The sequence below is a fragment of the Mirounga leonina genome, unplaced genomic scaffold, assembly GCF_011800145.1.
Source record: "Mirounga leonina isolate KUSES-001 unplaced genomic scaffold, KU_Mleo_1.0 Mir_104, whole genome shotgun sequence".
Classification (NCBI taxonomy): domain Eukaryota; kingdom Metazoa; phylum Chordata; class Mammalia; order Carnivora; family Phocidae; genus Mirounga; species Mirounga leonina.
The window spans coordinates 19,547,862-19,567,009 of record NW_023270231.1 but is presented as its reverse complement, the minus strand read 5'-3'; the positions used below and the strand labels follow the sequence as shown (position 1 = coordinate 19,567,009).

Sequence of the window (19,148 nt, the reverse complement as noted above, 5' to 3'; positions counted from 1 at the left end):
CAATGCACTTTCTTGCTCATAGATTATGCTTCAAAATAGAAAGTCTAAAAGACATAGTTTAAAAAAAAAATCTGACTGAAAATGCTTTCCCATGGTAAGAGAGCCATAGGATTCATCTTGGAAGAAGGAACTGGCCCTTTGGTTTAAGAAAGCCCAGAGAGAAGTCATGTGGTTGTCAAAGAAGACCCTCATTTGGTCTGGCTCAGGGAGGGAGGTACACTGCTCTGAACAATGAAGTTATTAGTTTTCTGTTTCCGGGGGGGTTGTGAAGGGCAGAGTGTGCCAGGCCCCAGGGCTGGGGAGGTGAGGAGACATCTTTCATTTCTGCTTCCCCAACCCATATCTGCCTGCTGGGAATTAGGTACTCAGTCCCTATGGCTTCTTCCAAAACGATGCTTCGCAGATGTCATTCCCTGTTGTACGCTGCCACGATCTTTACCATATCCAGTGTCTCATTCTTTATGATCCTTCTTTTTAATCGACTTAGCATTTCATGTAAATACACTTATTTTAAAAGTAAGCTTTAGGGGTGCCTGGGTGGTTCAGTCAGTTAAGCGTCTGACTCTTGGTTTCAGCTCAGATCATGATCTCAGGGTTGTGGGATCCAGCCCCACTTTGGACTCCATGCTCAGCACAGAGTCTGCTTGAGATTCTTTCTCTCCCTCTCCCTCTGCCCCTCTCCCCACTCATGTTCTCTCTCTCTCAAATAAATAAAAAAATCTTAAAAAAAAAAAAAAAAAGCAAGCTTTAGATTGTGGCTGTAAATAGAAATCCATTTCTCTTGCCATAAATAGAAAATAGCTCTATGAACAAAGGCAATGAAAATAAGGCACAGTTATTAACTTCTGGCGAGAAGTGTGTGAAAGTCTTTGAGCCTGAAACCTGCTCCCTCTTTAGGCGGGAGAAAGGCAGGGGGTGGAGGGGGGTTAACAAGTATGAGAGGTGGAAGAGAAAGAATGGTCCCAGATGGATCCTCTCCTTGGGGCATCAGAAACACCAGCAAGAGATGGGAAACAGGAGGAATGTTCTTGTGGGGTGTCTTGGTTACTTGACGCTGTGTGAGGGCCCTAACACACAAGCTGAAGAGGAGAAAACAAACTTTTAGAACAAACTCCCTTCAGGCCACCTTTGCCCCATGAAGAGCCACAGAGCCGTAGGATGGGAAGCGAGTCCATAAGGGAGCCCTTGGGAGGCTCTGTGAGTAAGGGTTTGGCACAGTCTGGGCACAGGGATGGTTACTCACCTACTGGTAGGTCCTCGGGCAAATTCACTCTCGACATGTTTCCCAAGAACTTTGGGGCCACGTTGGCTTCCCCTATGGGAACAGAGAGCACTTAGAACACCTGGATGCCCCTGCAAAGCCTGACCCACTCCTGCCCCCGTGGGAGCCCACACCAGTCCCAACCTTCAGCCCAGCTTACCCGCCTGGGCCTGGATTCCTCCCTAGGCCTCCCCAGGGCCACCAAGCAGGGGGCTGGGTCATAGGAGCTGGGAGTTTGCTGATGAGGCAGTGCCCCACTCTTCTGGAGGATCCTGCCAGGATCTCCAGGCTAGTGCTACTCTGGGAGGGAAGAGGAAGTACCCACCAGACACCACGAGGGTAAGAAGCAGGAGACAGGACAGCCACGGCCACACCATCATGTCTGGAAGGACCTAGGGGAAGAAGGATCAGGGAAGGGGCAACTGTCCCCAGGCCTCCCTCCCTTTGGTGGACCCCCCTCTGTCTGGGTCTGAGCCAGGCCCGCCCCCAACTCCCACTCGTAGTTCTCCAGCTTCCAGGGCCCTTGCCACACACTGCTCTTTTCCAGATGTTCCAGGGTAAGGGGGGGAGCCCAGAGGGGTAGGCAGGGTAGCTGATCCTGGTCCGAAATTCCAGCCTGAGAATGACCCTGAACTTGACTCCAGAATTCAATGTCCTGTGTAGCAGGTACTGCTCTAAGCCCATGATATGCGTAATCTCGATATCCCTGCAACTATGAGGTGGCTGAGAGAAGAAGGGGCTTTCCTGAGGCCACACGGAGAATCAATGACAAGACTCTGCTCTGAACACAGGAGTTTCGGGCTCCAGAATTCCTTCCCTCAACCACTACATTACCCTGCCTATTCGAAGTGTCTAAACTAATAGCATCCTTCAAAATCAGGTGCCTGAAGAGGGACTGTGACTTATCCAGGACAGACCAGACGTTCTGTGGGTGGGCAGGGTCCTTTGTCTTACTTGCTGACACATTTAATAGCTGCCTTTGCAGCCCTTCCCAAAGTGTGCTCCATGGAACCCTGGCCCTGTAAGATGCCCCACAGCAGGAGGTTTCCCTAGTCAAGTCAGTTTGGGAAGGACTCCAAAGCTATGGGAGAACCAAGAGAAAATGACCCCAATCTATCGCTGATTCCAAAAGATGGGGTCCTCCAAGGGGAGAGAAAGAGACAGCAGAGCAAGAAGGGCTTCCAGAGCTGAACCTTGACAATGAAATTGTATCAAAACCAAGAATCTTCTCCCTCACGCCACGCTCCCTTCCTCCCAAGTTACCGCCTCAGGGATGCATCCATTTGCCCAGGTTACCCTTGACTCCGCTTTTCTGGAGTGCCCCACATCCAATCTATGGTGACCCCTGCATGTCTCTCCATCCCACAGTGGCCACACCCATGGCCACCTTTCCCCTTTACCTGGCTCAGCTCTCCTGCAGGCCTCCCTCCCTTCAGTCTCTAATCCAGTTCGCTCAGCTCAAGCAATCCTTCCTCAACCCCTCTGATGATCTCTCTCCCCTGTTCCAAGACCTTTGATGGCTCCCCATCAGCTGAGTCCAAATTCTATAGAAGGGCTTCCACAGACCATCCATACCTGACTGCCGCCTACCTCTCCAGCATCATTTCTAACCATTTCTAACCATGCCCGTTTCACCCCTCATGCCCTGCATGGCCAGAGGTGCAACCTGTTTTCCCTCACTGTTGGGGAAAACACGGAGGAATCAGGAGGGTTGGTAATTTTAAGTGTCTGCTGACATTTCCTGAACACCTACCATGTGCTGGGTACCCTGATTCATTCATTCATTCTTTTAATAAATATTTATGGATGTCCACAGTCCCCTATGTGCTAGACCTTGTTCCCAGCACTGGGGGAATAATTGTGAGCAAAAGAGCCAAGGGGCTGCCTTCACCGAGCTCACAACTTTAGTGAATAAGACAGACCCTAAACAGGTAAACAAGTCTAACTGCTTGCTGCATTCAGTGCTCTGAAGGAAGAGAATGAGGCTACGGTGGGAGCATGAAGAGGGGTGCTACTTTAGGCAGTATGGCAGATAAAGAGGACTGCAAACCTTTTGACTCTGCTTGCAGCAAGAGATGAGGACTATGTCTGCCCCCGCCCTTTAAATCTGGTACATTCGGGGCGCCTGGGTGGCTCAGTCGTTAAGCGTCTGCCTTCGGTTCAGGTCATGAACCCAGGGTCCTGGGATCGAGTCCCACATCGGGCTCCCTGCCTGGCAGGAAGCCTGCTTCTCCCTCTCCCACTCCACCTGCTTGTGTTCCTGCTCTCGCTATCTCTCTCTCTGTCAAATAAATAAATAAAATCTTTAAAAAATAATAATAAAAAAAAATCTGGTACATTCATCATGTTTTTATTTTCTCTGTTTATGAGGTTTTAACATCTCGGGGGCCTCACTGGCCTTTCTCAGGTGAGCTAGTTCCTAGAGATGGCAAATGACTTGCCTGCAAACACTCCTCTCCCATACGAGCCAACCAATCCAGAGCCCACACCCCAACTCCTTTGTCTAATTCACACATTAAGTCAAATATTGTCCCTGCCCTGAGTCACCCCAGGAACAAGCACTGGACAACTAAGGACGACCCCTCTAGCTGGCCCAAATTATTCCAACTATTCAATCCTAAGCTTGCTCCACTGCTTGACCTGCTGCTTCCTTCCCAACTTCCTTCCCATGGAAAACGCATTAAGGCTCTGGGTCATGCTTTCCCCTTTCTCCTTCTGCCTCCTAACCGAATGCTTCCCCATGTGGCCCTGCATGGCATGGCAAGCCCCCTTCTCTAGAAAATTGTGATAAAAATCTTCTTTCAATGGCCTTAGCCTTTCCATATCATTACACAGTCATCTCCTTAAATTAAAAATCCCACTGGTTTTATAATTAAGACATCTGGGCAGGCCCCATGACTGACTGATAGAATATGGTGCCAGAGATGCTGTGCCAGTTTCCAGGCCTTGCCCCAAGATACTGGCAATTTCCCCTTCCGGTCTCTTGGAACACTCACTCTTGGAACCCAGCAGCCATGCTGTTCGAAAGCCCCAGCAGTCTCTTGAAGAGACTCATGTGGAGATCCAAAACTGGGACACCTGGTGGCTTAGTCGGTTAAGTATCTGCCTTTGGCTTGGGTCGTGATCCCAGGATCCTGGGATGGAGCCCCGCATCGGGCTCCTTGCTCAGCAGGAAGCCTGCTTCTCCCCTGCTTGCCACTCCCCCTGCTTGTGCTTGCTCTCTACCACCCTCCCCCACCCATGTCAAATAAATAAATAAAATCTTAAAAAAAAAAAAGGACCAAACCCCTGGCCAACAGCCCAGTTGAGCTCCCAATGAACAGTCAACACCCATCCACGTGAGTAAGCCATGGGCATAAACCATCCCAAAATGGACACTCTACCTCCTGACAAGCCATCTGGGCTGAGCCCTGCCCAAATGGCAGATTTCTAATCATAATAAATGACTGTTGGGCGCCTGGGTGGCTCAGTTGGTTAAGCGACTGCCTTCGGCTCGGGTCGTGATCCTGAAGTCCCAGGATCGAGTCCCGCATCGGACTCCCTGCTCAGCGGGGAGTCTGCTTCTCCCTCTGACCCTCCCCCCCTCATGCTCTCTCTCTCTCTCATTCTCTCTCTCTCAAATAAATAAAATCTTTAAAAAAATGACTGTTGCTGTTTGCCAGTAAGTCTTGGGGTGGTGTGTTATGTGGCAGTGGATAATGGGAACACATAGGGTGGAGTCTCTGAGAAAGGGACATGTCTGAAGGGTAAGAAGAGGGCATCCTGCGAGGAGTGGAGGAGGGAGCTTCCTATTCAGCATGGAGGATTCAACATTTATCTCCACTTCCTCCTTCTTGAAACCCCACTAAAATGATGGTAAAAATTTTAGAAGTTCAAAAGAGTTGGTGAGAGATGAACAACTTTTCAAGCTAGTGATAGTTAAAACCAGAGTAGGGGAGCGCCTGGGTGGCTCAGTCAGTTAAGCGTCGGACTCTTGTTTTCGGCTAAGGTCGTGATCTCAGGGTTCTGGGATCGAGCCCCGTGTTGGGTTCTGCACTCAATGTGGAGTCTGCTTGTCTCCCTCTCCTTCTGCTCCTCCCCCCACTCTAACTCTCTCTCAAAGAATTTAAATGAATAAAAAAAATTAAATGAATAAATAAATAAATAAAATCAGGGGCGCCTGGTTGGCTCAGTCGTTGGGCGTCTGCCTTCCGCTCAGGTCATGATCCCAGGGTCCTGGGATCGAGCCCCACATCGAGCCCCCTGCTCAGCAGGGACTCGGCTTCTCCCTCTCCTCCCAGCTTGTGCTCTCTCTCGCTATCTCCATTGCTATCTCTCTCTCAAATAAGTAACATTTAAAAAAAACAAAAACAGGGCGCCTGGGTGGCTCAGTCGTTGAGCGTCTGCCTTTGGCTCAGGTCATGATCTCAGGGTCCTGGGATCGAGCCCCACATCGGGCTCCCTGCTCTGCGGGGAGCCTGCTTCTCCCTCTCCCACTCCCCCTGCTTGTATTCCTGCTCTCGCTGTGTCTCTCTCTGTCAAATAAATAAATAAAATCTTTAAAAAAAAATAAAAAATAAATAAAAGAAAAGGAAGAGAAAGAGAGATTGCTCTCTTTAAAAAAACAAAAACAAAAACAAAAACAAAAACAAAACAAAAACAAAAACGGGCAACTCCCCCAACCACCAGAAATAAAAACCAGAATGGACCCGCTCAAGAGAAAAAACCCTACAGATTCTGAAATATGGGGGCCTCCACTGGATCACTTTATGATGTGGCCTCCAAAAGACAAGTTCCCCCACAACCCAGGGACCCCACTAGACTTGGAGCCTTGTTCTTAATCTGGATTAAGATGCAGCAGACATTGAAGGGAAGATGGGTGCCATTGCATGCTGGAGCTGCTACTGAAAATTGCCATAGCTTCGGGAATTTTAGAAGCTGGTTGGCAGTATGTTCGTGGCTTGAGATGAGCCAGGGTGGAAGTATTTACACCACGGAAATAGGCAAACACAACAAATCATGGAAACCTGAACACCAGTGACAGACACTGAAAAATCTAAACTAAATCAAACAAACATATGGTCAAAGGCAACTCAGAGGTGAATTTTTATTATAAATCTTGTAGTATTATTTAAATTTTTATTTTTTTTAAAGTAATTTTTTTTTAAAGATTTTATTTATTTATTTGAGAGAGAGAGAATGAGAGAGAGAGAACACATGAGAGGGGATAGGGTCAGAGGACTAAGCAGACTCCCTGCCGAGCAGGGAGCCCGATGCGGGACTCGATCCCGGGACTCCAGGATCATGACCTGAGCCGAAGGCAGTCGCTTAACCAACTGAGCCACCCAGGCGCCCCAGTATTATTTAAATTTTTAAAATTCAGTGCCCAGTCGGTGGAGCATGTGACTCTTGACATGGGGATTGTGAGTTTGAGACCCACGTTGGGTGTAGAGAGTACTTAAAGATTAAATCATAAAAAAATAAAATAAAATTCAGTCCCAGGGCACCTGGTTGGCTCAGATGGTTGAGCTTCTACTTTCAGCTCAGATCATGATCTCTGGGTCCTGGGATGAGCCCCCGCTCAGCGGGAAGTCTGCTTCTCCCTCTCCCTATGCCTCTCCCCCTGTTGGTGCTCTCTCCCTCTTTCTGTATCTTTCTGTCTCAAATGAATAAATAACATCTTTAAAAAGAAATTCAGTCCCATGTGATGCTGCTAAAGGAAGCATTGTTACAAGGTTGCTCCTGGTAACTTGGCCAATATGAGAGATGGCCCCTGGCCAGCTAAGACCCAGGTGTGTTCCAGGAATTGGAAAGAGGGGCCCTGCAGCAGGAGCAAAGGGAGAGAGGGGCAGGGAGGGAGACGGGCATAGGGAAGCAGGCAGAGGCAGATCATGCCGGGCCCTCTAAGACTCGATGAGGACGGTGTGCTTTAGTCTAAGGAAAACAGAGGGTCATCTCAAGGTTTAAGCAGGGGAGCGACAGGGACAAATTTACTTTTCTAAAAGATCTTTCTAGCTGCTCCATGCCGGTGGATTGAAATGGTGGCAGCAGGGCTGGAGAGAAGAGGCAGGAATAGAGAGATAATTTGGAGGCAGGACATTTGAAATTCACAGCATTTAATCTCCGCAGCAACCCATTTTACAGAGAGAGGAATGGGCTCAGAGGAGCTCACAACTATAAGTGAGGGGGTCTCTCCCATGCTCAGAGGGAAGGGTGCAGCCCTCACCTTCTCCCAGGGCTCCAGCAGGAGGGGAAAACCCCAGGTAAGCTGTGAATCCCAAACCTTCAAAATGTTTGTCCTCTCTGACCCGGTAATCCAACTAACCTAAAATAAAGAAACTCTTACAGCAGCAAATTGTTCCTGACAAGTGGTTATTTCTAATCACGGAAAACGGAAGTAACCTAAGCGTGGGAACGCCAAGGAACGGTCAACAAAGCCGTCACCGACACCTCAGTGGAATATGTGCGGCTGTTAAGCATCGTGACAGGGAGCAGCAACAGGTGCCATGGAAGGGATGTCTACTCTGCGCCAGACACCGAGCTGGACACGACTTGACACGAGAACGCTTAAGATAGGCACCACTACACCCACTTTACAGATGCGGAAACGAAAGGTCAGAGAGGCCAATTGCTTACAGACCTGAGAGGCAGCAAAAGCTCTCTGGGCAAGTCGCTGCCCTCCTCTGAGCCCATTTCCTCATTTTTTTTTTTTTCCTAGAAGATTTTATTTATTGAGTTCAGAGACAGAGAGAGATTGAGCAGGAAGGGGTCAGTTGGGGGTGTAGAGGGCAGAGGGAGAGGGAGAAGCAGACTCCCCACTGAGCAAGGATCAGGGATCAGGACCTGAGCTTAACCGACTGAGCCCCACAGGCGCGCCGACCATTTCCTCATTTGTAAGATGGGACTGACAACTCTAAGAAGCCGTAAGGGGTGGGGGAGGGAATGAGAATAGACTGTGCCAACTCAGGGCCCAGTGCACAGAAGGTGCTCAGCAAATGCAAATCTCTTCCTTCTGCCTGTTGTGGACTTGTCCTCACCTTGTGACTGCTACTCCCAGTCCTCCCGTGACACGGAGGTGGCCCTGCTCTGGAGGGTGCCAGCTTGATGGAGCTGAGGTCAAACGTAGTGCCTGAGGCGGCCCTGGAGCTGGGTGCGGAGGTGGGGTGGGACCGGGACAGCAGTTCGGTAGGGGGTAGAGGTGACAGTGGGGATGGAAGCAGTGATGGGGACAGAGGCACTGGTAACGTTTGTGATGATAAGGGTGGAGAGGCAGATGGGGCTGGTGGAGGCTGGTGGGGGGTGGGGACAGTGGTGGCAGGGGGCACCCAGTGGGCCCACAAATGCAGTTGGACGCTGGTGATGGTGGTAGGCTGCTGGCGTCCACCGTGTGAGCAAAGTCCAGGGCACCTTAACACTGGCTGGATGCAGCCGGCCCTGACATCCTCTCGCTGTGCGATCTTGGACCTCACCCCTCACCTCCTTTGTTCCCCTGCTTCTTCTCCTGCCGAGGTGAGTCAGCAGCCATAGGACAATTAGTCATTAAGTGTGCAGGCGCAGGATTGCAAAGTGTGCTCTTCACTATGATGAAGTGCAGGCAGGAAAACAGGAAACTCCTGCCCTCGGGAACCAGTGCTCGAGGGGAAGGAGGCTGGCAATGAAGGGCCAGGTGCTGTGGCTGGCACTTTGTACCCTGCGCCATTCAGTCCTCGGCACACGGTGGCCCAGGAGCAGAAGGGACGTGATCCACTCACTAATGGGATCAGAACCCAAAGCAGGAAGTCTGTGCTCTCTCTTTCCCAGCTTCTGGGTTGTACTTCCTCATCAGCCAGACTTCCCCCAGACACCTCAGAGCCCCCAAGGGCAAGGTAGAGGGAGAGGCAGCTTCATCCTCCAGGGTCCCTGAGGCCTCCACCTCCAGGCCCCCTTTCTATAGCCAGCTACACTCATGGCTCATGGAAGCTTCTTCCGACTTCCCCCTCCCATTCTCACGGGGCCTCAAGAAGCCTGATGATCCTTACTCGGAGCAACAGTGATGACCCTCTACATTAGAGTAAGGCAGACCCAAAGTCTTTCCCCTGCATCTAGTCTGGATCATCCCCCTGGAAGGGAGAGGTGGCTGTCAATCCCCCTTATGCCTGAGCCCAGGGAGGATAAGGCTCCTGCCCAATGGCCCTGAGCCAGTTGGGGGCAAAGCTGGGATGCCACCCCTCTGATTCCCATCCCACCCAGTCCAGTGCTCTGTCTTGCTGTGCTCCCACCTCTCCTCCCCCCTTCACCCTCTTCACGCTGGGTTTCCCACAGTCTTGGCCCCTTGTTCGAGACTTCTTACACACACATTCATTTGCTCATAGTGAGGCCAAAGTTCTTTGGTCCAGAGTGTCACCTCTGGATTTGGTCATTTGAGAAAAATGTACAGGCCCATGTGAGCTGGGGAAGGAACAAGAATAAACCTGCCCCACCAGTGAGCTTCCCACCCACTGGGCACAGCACAAAAGTCTACCATGGCTCCAGCTAGCTGCAGGACATACTTCCTGCCTCTCGGCCTGGGGGGCTAAGTCCGCATACGTCCTGAGTTTCTCTTCCCACACAAGCTCCTCGCCTCCCCCCTCCTGAATGCTCCTGTTCCCAGTCCACATCCTCTATTTTCCTCCCTCCAGGTATTTGCATATGCTGTCCCCTCTGCCCAGAACGCCTTCCCTGGCCTTCTGCATCTGTGCGAATTTTCTCCATCCTCTAAGGCCAGGTCATGCGCGGAGCCATGGTTATGCGTTGGTGGGCCCTCCTGTGGCCCCGAAGTTCCTGGTCTCACAGCAGGGGCAGGGGACAGAGCAATTGCAAATGAACAGGATGTGAATGGAGTTGCCTATGGGCTGGGGCTGGGAAGAGACCTGGATGGTGCCCTGGCCAGCCCATCCCAGGCTTCCATGGCGCCAACCCACCCTGGGCCTTCCCTGGGCCATCTGCCCAGGGCCTCTGTTATGTGTGTGTGGGGGGGGGTGCTGGGCGTGAAGTAGGCAGACTCACCCCAGCCCCAATACCACACAGCCACACCCAGAGGCTCTTCTTTCCTCCTCTCCACCTCTCAGTTTGCCTTCTAAAAAATGGGACTATCTACATTCTAGAAATTCCAGCTTCCTTCCCCCCACACTTTCCTTACTCTCAAAAAGGGCTGCATGGAGAAGGGTCAAAAAAGGACACAGAGGTGAACCCGGGTGCTTCTGAACCCCCGGGAGGCCCCTCTGGTCTGGAGGAGGCACACTCACCCTGGGCCTGGCAGCACGGACTCCTTGACTCCAGTGGGTGGAGGCACCAGCCGCAGCTCCCAAGAGCCCAGGGCTCCCAGACTTTCTCCCAGACTGGGAGTGAGGACCCCAGTTGTGCCCAGGGCCTCTAGGAGGACAGGAGAGGGAGCTGGCCCTCATCCCCCACGGGCTGCCGAAGAGCTAACTCGGCCACCACAGCCACCGCCGCCTCCAGCTCACCACATACTTTCACTTCCGCTCGGTTTACTTCTCACAGCTCTGCCCCCGCTGTAGGAATTATCGTCCCAGGGTCCAGGTGAGAAAAGTGAGGCTCAGAGAAGCTCAGAGAGGGATGGCCAAGAGCAAGGGACAGAGCATTAGACCCGGACTACCTCCAAATCCAGGAGTCCCTGGGCGAGCCTTGGTCTGGGCTCCATTTGACTCTGTGGGGCCCTACCTACACCCAGAAGGCAGATACCAGCCCATCCAGGGAGCGCTGGTGCAAGGATGTGGACCCCAAGGGCAGCGGGCCCCCTGCCATGGGGCCCCTCCAGTGCCCATCACCCTGGCTGCTTCAGTGGCAGACAGATAATGGAGTCAAATGGCCCTGGTTTGGATTCCAGAATCTCACTTACTCACTGTGCCCTCCCCCCGCCCCAGGCAAGCCCTTACTCCCTCTGGGCCTCAGTTTCCCTGCTGAGAAATGGCGTGAGGTTAAGAACCACAGAGTCCACATGCTGGTTTCCATCGGTCAGATCCCACTGTTCCCTGAGCCCGGGTTGGGCATCTGGTGCCCCAGCCCGGCAGTCCCTGCCTCAGGGAAGAGGCCCACCCTGTCCCTGGCTCTCAGCTGAGTCCCCACCTGGCACACCAGGCCTGGAATGAGCCAGAGCTGAGGGCCAGCCTATAGTCAGTGCTAGCCAGATGCATCCTAGCACTGGCTGAGGGGGCAGTAAGTCCATCGTGGACCACAGGCCCGCCTCTGCCTCACGGCTCTCCAGCTTCCTTCCAGCCCTGAGACCATCCTGCTTCTACAAATGTGACCGAGGTCTGGAAGAGTTCCAGAGCCCCCCAAAGCCAGGATGGAGCTGGGATCTGAACTCAAGCAGTTGGGGTCAGACCCCATTCTTTCTCCTTGAGCTCTGGGGAACCCCCCGCCCCAACTCACCCCCTTGCATTTTTTGTGAAAGAGGTCCAGGCAGGTCAACACACTTCCCTGAGGGAACTGCCTCCTTTCTGTCCTGTGAAGAAACCTCCGTGTGTCCAAATGACCCAAGGGCTTGGAAGGGAGGGGAGCCATCAGAATCTGGGAATAGGTACTACCAGCCCCACACGGAGAGGAAACAGGCCTTGTAGTCAGCCTGGGACTCAGCTCCAGATCCGCTCAACCCAGCACCAGTGCACCCACTCAGCTGGGTGGGACCCCCAGAGCTCACCTGAGTCCCTACAACCCCACTCAGCCCCTACCCCTAGCCAGAAGACTCCCGAGCCCCTGCTGCAGCCAGGCTGTGCCGTCCTTACCTAGGTCCCAGAAGGGGCTGTGAATGCGGCAGATGGGCACCGTCTGGGGCATGCCACAGTGCAGCCGGCAGACTTTGGCACCATCTCCTCCTCCCTTGAGCAATCATTAACCCTCCCAGAGACCGCACCTCCCAGGATGGGAAGAATGGGACCGACTCCTGAACAGGCGCTGACCATGGCTAGGGTGGGAGCAGGAGGGCAGGGCTGAGGTGACCCGCCCTAGTACTCCCAGGATGGGAGGCTCAGGCCCCAGGAGAAAGGGCCTGGCAGAGCCTGAGCCCAGAGGACCTGGGACCCAGGCCCAGCCCTGGGGCAGGCAGGAGGTGCGGAGGGGGACAGCTGACATTCCGAAAATGACCCTTAGGTCCCCCTATCCCCTCCCAGCTGTAAGAGGCCTCAGTGATGGGGAGCCTATAGAGAAGGTGAGAGAGTGGTTAGGTCAGAAGAGGGGACTAATAAGCAATCAAATATGGAGATTCCAGAGGGCATCAATGAGGTTTTCAGAGAAGAGCGAGGTGCACTCTCCTGCCTATTGTTGCTAATATTCCCCTTCACTGAGGCCCTCAGAAGAGATCTCCCTTCCCCCAGGGACTCATCCATCCCCAGGCTGCCTTTAAATACCATCCAGGGGGTGCCTGGGTGGCTCAGATGGTTAAGCATCTGCCTTTGGCTCAGGTCATGATCTCCATGTCCTGGGATCGAGCCCCGCATTGGGCTCCCAGCTCGGCAGGGAGTCTGCTTCTCCCTCTGCCTCTTCCCCTGCTTGTGCTCTCTCTGTCTCTCTCTCTTAAATGAATAAATAGAATCTTTTAAAAAAAATTAAAAAATAAATACCATCCAGGTGCTCATCACTTCCAGCCATGCAGGCCCAACCATCCCTGTGTTGACAAGGGGGAAAGGGGACCCCTGGTACAAGATCACAGCCTCTCCTAGGGTGGCCCTCTCCTATGGGCAGGGACCACTCCTGACTCAGTATCTAGAGATTAGATGTTACTATGTGTCAGCAACATTAACAGGGATGTTTGTTCTCCACCCTCCCCAGCCCCCAAATTTAAAATAGATTATCAAAGTATACATGCTTTGTGTACACCCATGTTCACAGCACCTTTATTCGCATCAGCTAAAACGTGGAAACAACCCAGTGTCCATCGACAGATGAACGGATAGACAAAATGCCGTATATACACACAATGGAGTGTTATTCCGTCTTAAAAAGGAAGGAAATTAGCACCCACGCTGTAACATGGATGAACTTTAAGAACATGATGCTGAGTGAAATAAGCCAGGACAAACACTAGATGACTGCACTTACATGAGGTATCTAAAGTAATCAGATTCATGGGAACAGAACATCGAATGATGGTCACTAGGGGTTGGAGGGGAGGGAATAAGTTATTTAATGGGGCAGAGTTGCAGTTTTGCAAGATGAAATGAGTTCTGGAGGTGGATGGTGGTGATGGTTGCACAGCATTATAAACATACTTAATACTTCTGAACTATACACTTGAAAATAGTGAATTTTATGTTATGTGTATTTTAGCACAACTCAAAAACTAGAAAGAAAATATATGCTTCAACAAGCTTAAAAAGGTGAAAACCAAGATGAAGGGAAAAGGTATGAGGAAAACAAGGAGAATATAGGCTTGAAGAAAATCCATAAAATATTTAAGTATTTGCCTTGAAGTTCTGGTTACTTGTCAGAGGTGGGTCATGAATTGCATTCTGAGCTTCTCAGTAGGCAAAGGGAAGAGAAAACAGGATCCACTGATCCGTTAAGTCTGGCATCTATCCACTAAACACACACACACACACACACACACACGTGCGCGCTGGGGGTGGGGAGGATGGCGTGGAGGGAGAGAGAGAGAGCGTGCAAATGTCAGGACCTGGGAGCCAAGGCGATCTGAGTTCTGATAACTGAGGGGTGTTTCCTCTCGTGTGTCTCCAAGGAGCGGACGCTGCAGAAAGTGGATGGCACTTGATAGGACTATTTTAAGATGGTTGTTAAGGGGGCACCTAGCTGGCTCAGTGGGTAGAGCATGTGACTCTTAATCTTGGGGTTGTGAGTTCAAGCCCTACATCGGGTGTGTAGATTACTTAAAAATAAAATCTTATAAAGGGGGCACCTGGATGGCTTGGTCTGTTGGGCGTCTGACTCTTGATTTCGGATCAGGTCGTGATCTTGGGGTGGTGAGATGGAGCCCTGCATGGGGCTCTGAGCTCAGTGCAGAGTCTGCTTGAGAGTCTCTCCCTCTGCCCCTCCCCCCACCCTCGGGCTCCCTCTCTCTCTCTCTCAAATAAATAAATAAAATATTTTAAAAAACAAAACAAAATAAAACAAGATGTTTGTTAAGAGATTGGGCTGAGGGGCCAGATAGCCAGGTTCAGCTGTGATGGAGCACGTTACATCACCTCTATAAGCCTCAGCTCCCTTGTCTGTAAATCGTGGATAATGTATGAGACCTATCTCCGAAGGTGGTGGCGAGGATGAAATGAAGTCATGCATTTAAAGTCCCGAGCATGGTTGTAGGATCGAGCCCTGTGTCTGGCTCTGTGCTCAGCACAGAATCTGCTGGAGATTCTCTCTCCCTCTCCCTCTGCCCCGCCCCACGCTCATGCTCTAAATAAATAAATGATAGATGATAGATGATAGATAGATAGATAGATAGATAGATAGATAGATAGATAGATAGATGATAGATAAAATAAAATCTTTAAAAAACTAAAAAATAAAGTCCCGAGCACGGTGTCCAACAAGGGGGTAAAGTTTCAAAGGATGTTAGTTTTTGTTGTGGTGTGGTGGGCTTGCTAGTGACCTAACTACTAAGAAGAAGGGCAGGCAGCCCCCGGCTCCAGGCCTGCCCCAGACCAAGGGAGTCCCCCTGGTCTCTCCGCCCAGCTCCAAGTAGGGCAGACCCCAAACCCAAGCCCCTGGTCTCCCTTCCTGCTGTGACACCTGGGGCCAGCAGCTCTGAGTCACTGCTCCAGCCCCAAGAGGGCATGTCCTAGCCTGCCAGATCTTTGGACAGCATCTGGATGAGCCAGGTGTGGCCCCATGGTGCCCTGCCCATCTCAAGCGGCACCTGTCTGCCCACACAATGCAGCCTGAGAAGCTCACTGAGCTCTGGGCTGTGAAAATCTAGGTCTGAGTAATAGTCCCAGGCCCAGGGTCAGCTTCAGGGAAAGGCAGGCTGCCAGTCCGAAAGTGGGGCTAAGAGGCCAGGATGTGGATTCAGATGACTTGGGTCCAAACCCCTCCCTTCCCACTTACCAGCTGGGGGCCTTAGCCATCTCCCTAACCCCAATGTCCTCATCTGTAAAATGGGTGTAACAGCAGAACCCAACTCAAAGGTTTATTATAAAGATTAATCAGGTAGGCGCAGTTCCCTCTCTTGAGTTCACCCACTCTCATATCTGGGGAGTGTACTTTTTGCTTTCATAAACTTTCCCACTTGTGTTACTCATCCCCTATAAAAAACAAAAACAAACAAAAAACCCTCAGGTAATACAGTGAAGCACTTAGCACAAGAGCAAGTGACAGAGAGATGTGCACATGGTACAGCAATTCAGATACACACCAGGGCTCCTTCCTAGCCACTGTTCTAGGGGTGTGGTTTTTACAAATTTTGTTCAGAAAAACTTCTCATTGCCTGTCTTTCCTGGCAACCTATTGTGTGCACCCACTATGTGCTCAGAATTGATCAAGTTGAAATCAAGCCCTCACTTGCCTCTGACTACCTGGCTGACACTGGGCAAGTCACTCCTCTCTGAGCTGCCCCTTGTTCATCTGCATCATGGAGACACCATTCACCTCCCCTGCCCAACCCCTGCCACGTGGTACAACCTCAGGGGTCGAGCTGGAGAGCCGGAGCTTAGAGTGGCTCTTTGCTGTGAATGTGTCCAAGCCCTCGTCAACTTCCCAGTCTTCTCTCCATGTTGCACACAGCTTTGCAGAGTCCAAGATTTTTTCCTTGCTCTGTTCTACAGCAAAGGGACCGGCCCAAGAACAGCCCCTTGGTGTCAGAGACTCACAGCCTCCAACCCTAGAAAGAATTTAGGACCCAAGAAACCAGCTCCTCCCCAACCCCAGAGCCCTGAGCCCCTTTCCAGGGCACACATTTCCTCTAAAGTACCCTTCCCAAGTGGCCGTTCTGTCATGCTCTCATGCCTCCAGTATGGAGACGTTCACCTGCTTACACGGCCTCCACTCCATGACCCCGACTATACGTGTTTCATTGAGTTGAGAGCTGCCCTGACCACTTCCATGGGGTCCACCTTCTGAGAGGACCAGATCCCGCTTCCTGTCTCTGCTGTGAAACAGCTCCTCCAGAGCTTTCCCTCAGGCCCCTCCAACCCCTCCCCACTACCACCAGAGGTAGGCGTAGCAGCCACGCAGACCTGGGTTCACATTCCAGCTCTGTCCCTTTTCTGGATGTGTGTCCTAAGGAAAGCCACTCTCCCTCTCTGAGCTTTAGCTTCCCCATCAGGAAAATAAGGGGAAATAATCATGTGGCTGTCTCCTTTCACTGAACTTAGTGGAGTTCTAAGATGGAACATAATGCCTCTGAGCCCTCTAGGAATGTGACTTGATACCACATGGCCATGGCCCTCCTGGGCCTCCTTGCCGTTTCAGTGTTCATTCAACAGACAGGGATTGAATACTCACTTTATGCCAGACACTGTGCTTGGTGCTGGGCACGGACAGGGTTGGAGGGGACCAGAGGGATAATCTGTATGAGAGCAGAGTAGGCCAGGCCAAGAGGAAAAAAGGGAAGCCCAGGCACAGGGAATAGGGTGTACAAAATCGCATTCCAGAAAGAGCCTGACCCTTGGGGGGAACTGAAAGATCAAGGTTGGAGTGCAGAGGCCAAACATTTGCTCAGAAGACTGGGTTTCAAAAACAGTTGTACATTTATACAGAGGAATACTATTCAGTGATTTAGAGACCTCTCTGTGTTCATGGCAGTATTATTCACAGTATCTGAGACATGAAAACAACCTAAGTGTCCATCAACAGATGAATGGATAGAGAAGATACGGGATACATACACAGTGGAATAGTATTCAGCCATTAAAAAAAGAAAGAAATCCTGCCATTTGTGACAACAAGAATGGGCCTGGATGGCATCATGCTAAGTTAAATAAGCCAGACAGACAAATACTGCATGGTGTCGTTAACAGGTGGAATCTTTTTTTTTTTTAATTTTTAATTTTACTTTTTCTAAAGATTTTATTTATTTTAGAGAGAGAGAGCACGAGCAGGAGGGGCAGATGGATAGGGAGAGAGAGAGACTCTCAAGCCGAATCCACGCAGAGCACAGGGCCTGGTGCAGGACTCAATCCCAGGACCCCGAGATCATGACCTGAGCCAAAACCAAGAGTCAGAGGCTTAACCGACTATGCCACCCAGGTGCCCCTATATGTGTAATCTTTAAAAACAAAAAACTGAATATGTAGAAACAGATTGTAGAATGGTGGTTGCGAGGGTGCCAGGGGCTGGGGCATTAGGGAAATTGGGTGATGTTGGTCAAAGGGTCCAAACTTGCAGTTATGAGATGAATAAGCTCCAGGGATTTAATGTACAACATGGTGACTACACTTAACAATACTGTATCTTATTTTTGAAAGCTGCTATGAGAGTAGAGCTTTAATGTTCTCATTGTAACAACAACAACAAAATGGTAATTATGTGACGTGAAGGATGCAGGAACCAAGGTTATTGTGGTAACATTCTGCAGTATAAACATGTATCAAATCATCATATTGTACACCTTGAACTTACACAATGTCATATGTCAGATATATTTCAATAAAGCTGCAAGGGGTGGTGGGACGGGTCAGACTAGTAATACACACAGTAGATAGGATCTCAAAAATATGATGACCACTGAAAGGCAGTATATACAGAGCCAGCCATTCCATTTATCTAAAGTTCTAAACACATGTAACTAATCTATAGTGACAGGAACCAGATGAATAGTTATGTCTGGAGGGAAATGACTTGAAGGGGTAAGAGGGAACTTTCTGGGGTGATGAAAATGTTCTCAATCTTGATCGGAGTTTTAGTTATATGGAGGTATACATTTATGAAAATTCACTAAGCTATACACATAAGATTTGTGCATTTTACTGTATATATGTAAAATATACTCTAAATTAGGCCTTAATGTAGATGTAGTTCTGATAAAGGGAAGGCGAAGGGAGAAACAGGTTTGCTGAAGGATGAACCAGAGTAAGGCAGAAAGCAGGCTCCAGGTGTCAGGAGTGAGTAGAAATCCTGGACTCTAACACTTCCTAGCAAAATTTCTTCACCTCACTAATGCCTCAGTTTTTAAATATACAGTACAGGGATAATAATAATTTTCCCTCACTGAGTTGTCAGACTTTAGGAAATAAGCAAGTTAATTCACGTTAAGCGCTCAGAATATTGCTTTGCACGTGGTAAAAACTCAACAAATGGAAGCCTAGAGAAATAAGACGGCCTCCAGGGACCTGGCAGAAGAGCCCATCCCTGGGTCGAGAAACGGGGGGACCTCGTGGGGCTGCCTCTGCGAAGCGAGATCTGCAGGAACTACAACAGGCTTGACCTGGCGGGCGCGGGGCAAGCTGGGAGTTGTAGTTCTCGCCAGTCTAAAACGCCCACGGACGCGGGGCGACGAGGATCAAGGCTCCTTCCTGGGAGTGGGGGATACCCGGCCTGAGCCCGGAGCGGCCCGCTCTGCTCCACGTGGCTCTAGCGATGGGCATAGGCGTCCTGTTGTCACTGGAGTCTCCTAACCTCCGAAAGAGGTATCAACGCTCCCAGTTCGAAGACGAGGAAACAGGCTCAGAGAAGGCACCAAAGCGGGGGACCAAGATCTGCTGCCCGCAGTCTTTATTACCGACCCTGCCCTCCTCAATCCGAAGCCGGGGGAGCGGGATAAATTCTACAGGAAGCGAAGGTTCTTTGAACGGCCACGGAGTCGCATTATGCTCCCCATTTCACGGTCGAGACAGTCAGTCACTGGTCCAAGGTCACGCGGGCACTAAGTGCGCCGCTAGGATGCGAGGCCCTGGGTGCTTCGCCCTTGCGCACCCTTTGCCGCCAGACGCCGAGGGGCGTGGCCTAGAGACGCCCCGCCTCCGCCACCCTCCGCTCTCGCGCA

General features: G+C 50.9%; 1 protein-coding gene across 1 annotated transcript in view; it reads right to left on the bottom strand.

Annotated features, from left to right (window-relative positions):
- CDHR2 (cadherin related family member 2) overlaps nt 1-10,609 on the bottom strand; it is a 33,940-nt gene extending 23,331 nt beyond the window's left edge. The window contains exons 1-3 of the mRNA XM_035015005.1: nt 10,504-10,609; nt 1,587-1,653; nt 1,244-1,315 (exon numbers count right to left, since the gene is read on the bottom strand). Of these exons, the coding sequence (XP_034870896.1) occupies nt 1,244-1,315; nt 1,587-1,641 (127 nt within the window). The 5' untranslated portion in view covers nt 1,642-1,653; nt 10,504-10,609. The remainder of the gene's footprint in view (nt 1-1,243; nt 1,316-1,586; nt 1,654-10,503) is intronic.
- Between the last annotated feature and the right edge of the window lie 8,539 nt (nt 10,610-19,148).